We start from the raw sequence: 6882 nt of genomic DNA, 5'->3' as shown, positions 1-6882 counted from the left end.
GAACTTGGGCCACCTCGGATGGAGCTTGGGCCACCTCGGATGGAGCTTGGACCACCTCGGATGGAGCTTGGGCAACCTTGTACCTGGGGCCATCTTGGACCGCCTTGGATGACCGCTGGACCACCTGGAATGACCCTCAGGCCACGCTGGACCATGTTGGATGACCCTTGGACCACCTGGAATGACCCTTGGACCACCTGGAATGACCCTTGGACCACCCTGAGTGACCCTCAGGCCACACTGGAGAACGCTGGATGACCATTGGACCACCTTGAGTGACCATTGGTCCACCTGGAATGACCCTCAGGCCACGCTGGACCACCTTGAGTGACCACTGGACCACCTTGGATGACCCTTGGACCACCTGGAATGACTCTTAGGCCACACTGGACCACCTTGGACCACTCTGGCCCACCTCAAATGACCCCTCAGGCCACGCTGGACCACGCTGGATGACCCTTGGACCACCTTGAGTGACCATCAGACCACCTGGAATGACCTTCAGGCCACACTGGACCATGTTGGATGACCCTTGGACCACCCTGGATGACCATTGGACCACCTGGATGACCTTCAGGCCACACTGGTCCACCTGGAATGACCCTTGGACCACCTTGGATGACCATTGGACCACCTCGAATGACCCTCAGGCCACGCTGGACCACCTTGAGTGACCACTGGACCACCTTGGATGACCATTGGACCACCTCGAATGACCCTCAGGCCACGCTGGACCACCTTGAGTGACCACTGGACCACCTTGGATGACCCTCAGGCCACGCTGGACCACGATGGATGACCCTCGGACCACCTTGAGTGACCATTGGACCACCTGGAATGACCCTCAGGCCACTGTGGACCACCTTGGACCACCCGGAATGACCCTCAGGCCATGCTGGACAACCTTGAGTGACCATTGGACCACCTGGAATGACCCTCAGGCCACGCTGGACCACGATGGACGACCCTTGGACCACCTGGAATGACCCTTGGACCACCTTGAGTGACCCTTGAACCACCTTGAGTGACCATGAGACCATCTGGAATGACCCTCAGGCCACTGTGGACCACCTTGGACTACTCCAGCCCACCTGGAATGACCTTCAGGCCACACTGGACCACCTTGAGTGACCATTGGACCACCTGGAATGACCCTCAGGCCACACTGGACCACCTTGAGTGACCATTGGACCACCTGGAATGACCCTCAGGCCACTGTGGACCACCTTGGACCACTCTGGCCCACCTGGAATGACCTTCAGGCCACACTGGACCACCTTGAGTGACCATTGGACCACCTGGAATGACCCTCAGGCCACTGTGGACCACCTTGGACCACTCTGGCCCACCTGGAATGACCTTCAGGCCACTGTGGACCACCTTGGACCACTCTGGCCCACCTGGAATGACCTTCAGGCCACCTTGGATGACCACTGGACCACCTGGAATGACCCTCAGGCCACACTGGACCACCTTGGACCACCTTGAGTGACCATCAGACCACCTGCAATGACCCTCAGGAGGCCACCACGCGGACAACCCCTCGCCCTCTCGCAGCCCCTCCCAGGCCCCGCCCCGGCGTCCGTCCGTCCGTCCGTCCGTCCGTCTGTCCTGGCCCGGCCAAAGTCTGGTCAAACGTCCCCGGCAAGGTCCCGAGAGCCCCCTCCCCACCGCGTCCGTCCGTCCGTCCGTCCGTCCGGAGGGGGGGCGGACGCGACCTCAGGGCTCCAGCGGCTCCGGCGGCGGCGGCGACGGCGTCCGAGGAGGTGACGGCGCCGGCGGTGGGAAGGACGCGGCGGTGGCCGGAGCGGGACCGGGCGAGCCGGGCGTGTCCGGGGCCGGCCGGAGCGAGAAGAAGAAGGGGCACTGGTGGATGAAGAGTTCGATGATTGTCTGGTAGGTCCTGGTGGCCGTCAGCGCGTCCATGGTGCTGAAGTCCGGCCGCATCAGCGTGGGCCAGAAGCAGATGGACAGGTTCTCGCTGGTCATCAGGTTGACGCGGTGCTGTTGGCTGACCCTGGGGTGGACAACACCAGAGTGACCACTCGGTGGTCAGGAGACACCAAAAAACCTCCAAAATACCCAAAATTCCCACCAAAAAATGACCCAAAATCCTCCTGGAGAAGTTCCTGCTGACCATCAGGGTCACCCTGGGGTGGACAATGGCAGAGTGACCGCTCGATGGTCAGGAGACACCAAAAAACCTCCAAAATACCAGAAATTCCCACCAAAACAGCCCAAAAAATGACCCAAAATCCTCCTGGAGAAGTTCCTGGTGACCATCAGGATCCTGCTGACCATCAGGGTCACCTTAGGGTGGACGATGGCAGAGTGACCACTCGATGGTCAGGAGACACCAAAAAACCTCCAAAGTTCCCAAAAAGACCTCAAATCACCCAAAATTCCCTCCCGAAATCCACCTGGAGAAGTTCCTGGTGACCATCAGGATCCTGCTGACCATCAGGGTCACCTTAGGGTGGACGATGGCAGAGTGACCACTCGATGGTCAGGAGACACCAAAAAACCTCCAAAATACCCAAAATTCCCACCAAAACGGCCCAAAAAATGACCCAAAATCCTCCTGGAGAAGTTCCTGGTGACCATCAGGTTCACCTTAGGGTGGACAACATCAGAGTGACCACTCGGTGGTCAGGAGACACCAAAAAACCTCCGAAGTTCCCAAAATTCCCACCAAAACGGCCCAAAAAATGACCCAAAATCCTCCTGGAGAAGTTCCTGCTGACCTTCAGGGTCACTCTGGGGTGGACAACGGCAGAGTGACCACTCGATGGTCAGGAGACACCAAAAAACCTCCAAAATACCAGAAATTCCCACCAAAACAGCCCAAAAAATGACCCAAAATCCTCCTGGAGAAGTTCCTGGTGACCATCAGGATCCTGCTGACCATCAGGGTCACCCTGGGGTGGACGATGGCAGAGTGACCACTCGGTGGTCAGGAGACACCAAAAAACCTCCAAAATACCAGAAATTCCCACCAAAACGGCCCCAAAAATGACCCAAAATCCTCCTGGAGAAGTTCCTGGTGACCATCAGGTTCCTGCTGACCATCAGGGTCACCTTAGGGTGGACGATGGCAGAGTGACCACTCGGTGGTCAGGAGACACCAAAAAACCTCCAAAATACCCAAAAAGACCTCAAATCACCCAAAATTCCCTCCCGAAATCCTCCTGGAGAAGTTCCTGGTGACCATCAGGATCCTGCTGACCATCGGGGTCACCCTGGGGTGGACGACGGCAGAGTGACCACTCGATGGTCAGGAGACACCAAAAAACCTCCAAAATACCAGAAATTCCCACCAAAACGGCCCAAAAAATGACCCAAAATCGTCCTGGAGAAGTTCCTGGTGACCATCAGGATCCTGATGACCATCGGGGTCACCCTGGGGTGGACGATGGCAGAGTGACCACTCGGTGGTCAGGAGACACCAAAAAACCTCCAAAATACCCAAAATTCCCACCAAAAAATGACCCAAAATCCTCCTGGAGAAGTTCCTGGTGACCTTCAGGTTCACCTTAGGGTGGACAACATCAGAGTGAGCACTCGATGGTCAGGAGACACCAAAAAACCTCCAAAATTGCAACAATTCCCACCAAAACAGCCCAAAAAATGACCCAAAATCCTCCTGGAGAAGTTCCTGGTGACCATCAGGGTCACCTTAGGGTGGACAACACCAGAGTGACCACTCGATGGTCAGGAGACACCAAAAAACCTCCAAAATACCCAAAAAGACCTCAAATCACCCAAAATTCCCTCCCGAAATCCTCCTGGAGAAGTTCCTGGTGACCATCAGGATCCTGCTGACCATCAGGGTCACCCTGGGGTGGACAATGGCAGAGTGACCACTCGATGGTCAGGAGACACCAAAAAACCTCCAAAGTTCCCAAAATTCCCACCAAAACGGCCCAAAAAATGACCCAAAATCCTCCTGGAGAAGTTCCTGGTGACCATCAGGATCCTGCTGACCATCGGGGTCACCTTAGGGTGGACGACGGCAGAGTGACCACTCGGTGGTCAGGAGACACCAAAAAACCTCCAAAGTTCCCAAAAAGACCTCAAATCACCCAAAATTCCCTCCCGAAATCCTCCTGGAGAAGTTCCTGGTGACCATCAGGATCCTGCTGACCATCAGGGTCACCCTGGGGTGGGCAACAGCAGAGTGACCACTCGATGGTCAGGAGACACCAAAAAACCTCCAAAATACCAGAAATTCCCACCAAAAAATGACCCAAAATCGTCCTGGAGAAGTTCCTGGTGACCATCAGGATCCTGCTGACCATCAGGGTCACCCTGGGGTGGACGACGGCAGAGTGACCACTCGATGGTCAGGAGACACCAAAAAACCTCCAGAATTGTCCCAAAATTGGCCAAAAGTTGGCCAAAAGTTGGTCCAAAATTCCTCCAAAAATGGTAAAAAAATCTCCAAAAAAATCTCCAAAAATTCCTGCAAAAAGTCCCAAAAAAATTCTCAAAAAATTCCCAAAAAAAATCCCCCAAAATTTCTCAAAAAATTCCCAAAAAATTCCCAAAACATTCTCAAAAAATCCCCAAAAAAATTCTGAAAAAATTCCGAAAAAATTCTGAAAAAATTCCAAAAGAATTCTCAAAAAATTCCAAAAAATTCCCAAAAAATTCTCAAAAAATTCCCAAAAATTTCTCAAAAAATTCCCAAAAATTTCTCCAAAAATTTCCCAAAAAATTCCCCAAAAATTCCCAAAAAATTCCTCCAAAAATTCCCAAAAAATTCTCAAAAAATTCCCAAAAAATTCTCAAAAAATTCCCAAAAAATTCCCAAAAATTTCTCAAAAAATTCCCAAAAAATTCTCAAAAAATTCCCCAAAAAATTCTCAAAAAATTCCCCTAAAATTCCCCAAAAAATCACCCAAAATTCCTCAAAAATCCCCAAAAAATCTCCCAGAAAATCCCTGAAAAAATCCCAAAAAATTCCTAAAAAATTCCCAAAAATTTCCCAAAAAATTGCTGGGAAATGAACCCTGAAATTGAAAGAAAAATCCCCCAAAAAACACCAAAAAAATCAGATAAAAAGCCAATAAAATCCCAAAAATCCCCCCAAAATCCCTGAAAATTCCTCAAAAAATTCCCAAAAAATTCCCTAAAAATTCCTAAAAAATTCCCCCAAAATTTCCTCAAAAATTCCTAAAAAATCCCTGGAAAACGAACCCTGAAATTAAAAGAAAAATCCCAAAAAAGTCCAAAAAAATCAGAAAAAAATCCCCAAAAATTGCCAAAAAATCACCGAAAATTCCCCAAAAAATTCCCGAAAAATTCCCGAAAAATTCCCAAAAATTCCCTAAAAATTCTACACCAAAATTCCTTGAAAATTAACCCTGAAAATGAAAGAAAAGTAAAAAAAAAATCCGAAAAAAATCCCCAAAAAATCCAATAAAAATCCCAAAAATTGCCCAAAAATCACCGAAAATTCCCTAAAAAATTCCCAAAAAAAATTCCCAAAAAATTCCTAAAACTTCTCCACCAAAATTCCTGGAAAACTGACTCTGAAATTGAACGAAAAATCCCAAAAAAGTCCAAAAAAATCCGAAAAAAATCCAAAAATATCGCAAAAAATTGCCCAAAAATCCTAAAAAATTCCGAAAAATCCCCAAAAATCCCCCAAAAATCAAAAAAAATCCCAAAAATCCCAGAAATTTTCCCAAAAATTCCCAAAAAATTCCCAAAAATTCCTAAAACTTCTCCTCCAAAATTCCTGGAAAACTGACTCTGAAATTAAAAGAAAAATCCCAAAAAATAAAAAAAAAATCCGAAAAAAATCCCCAAAAATCGCCAAAACTTCCCAGAAAATCCACGAAAATTCCCAAAAAATTCCCAAAAAATTCCCAAAAACTTCCCAGAAAATTCCCAAAAAATTATCTGCCAAAATTTCTGGAAAACTGACTCTGAAAATGAAAGAATAATCCCAAAAAAACCCCAAAAATCAGAAAAAAATCCCCAAAAATCGCCAAAAAATCCCAGAAAATCCACGAAAAATTCCCTAAAAATTCCCAAAAATTCCCAAAAATTCTCCACCAAAATTCCTGGAAAACTGATCCTGAAAATGAAAGAAAAATCCTAAAAAGCCCCCAAAAAATAAAAAAAAAATCCCCAAAAATCCCTAAGAAATTGCCAAAAAATCCCGAAAAATGCCCGAAAAATTCCCAAAAATTCCCGAAAAATCCCAAAAAAATTCCCCTAAAATTCCTAAAACTTCTCCACCAAAATTCCTGGAAAACTGACCTTGAAATTAAAAGAAAAATCCGCAAAAATCCAAAAAAATTCCCAAAAATCACCAAAAAAATTGCCAAAAATCACCAAAAATTCCAAAAAAATTCCCCAAAAATTCCTAAAAAATTCCCAAAAAAAAATTCCCAAGAATTCCCAAAAATTTCCTGGAAAAGGAACCCTGAAATTTAAAAAAAAATACCCAAAAAATCTGAAAAAAATCCCCAAAAAATCCAATAAAAATCACAAAAATCGCCAAAAAATCACCGAAAATCCTCAAAAAATTCCCAAAAAATTCCTAAAAAATTCCCAAAAAATTCCTAAAGATTCCTGAAATTTCTCCACCAAAATTCCTTGAAAATTAGGCCTGAAATTAAAAGAAAAATCTGCAAAAATCCAAAAAAATTCCCCCAAATCACCAAAAAATCGCCAAAAAATCACCGAAAATTCCCCAAAAAATTCCCAAAAAATTCCCAAAAAATTCCCAACATTCCCGAAATTCCCGGAATTCCGCCGGTACCTGTTGAGGTGGGCGATGACGTATTTGAAGACCTCGTAGTTCTCGCGCGGGAATTTCCTCAGCACCTCGCGCAGCGCCAGCAGCTTCTGCTCCCGGTCGTTGATCTC

The 6882-nt window shown here is 47.2% G+C and overlaps 1 protein-coding gene across 1 annotated transcript; it reads right to left on the bottom strand.

Annotated features, from left to right (window-relative positions):
• Positions 1-1470: 1470 nt before the first annotated feature.
• Positions 1471-6882, bottom strand: LOC119699087 (rho GTPase-activating protein 35-like). The gene is made up of 2 exons (XM_038132105.1): positions 6776-6882; positions 1471-2017 (listed from the first exon to the last, which is right to left on the bottom strand). The coding sequence occupies exon 2, from the start codon at positions 1987-1989 to the stop codon at positions 1720-1722; it is 270 nt and encodes an 89-aa protein (XP_037988033.1). The 5' UTR covers positions 1990-2017; positions 6776-6882; the 3' UTR covers positions 1471-1719.

The sequence above is a fragment of the Motacilla alba genome, chromosome 3 (assembly GCF_015832195.1).
Source record: "Motacilla alba alba isolate MOTALB_02 chromosome 3, Motacilla_alba_V1.0_pri, whole genome shotgun sequence".
NCBI lineage: Eukaryota > Metazoa > Chordata > Aves > Passeriformes > Motacillidae > Motacilla > Motacilla alba.
Note: the sequence above shows the minus strand (reverse complement) of the source record. Positions and strands in the feature narration are given on the sequence as shown.

Coding starts and splice junctions, on each gene's coding strand:
- LOC119699087 (XM_038132105.1), bottom strand. CDS start 1,989: ATGACCAGCGAGAACCTGTCCATCTGCTTCTGGCCCACGCTGATGCGG.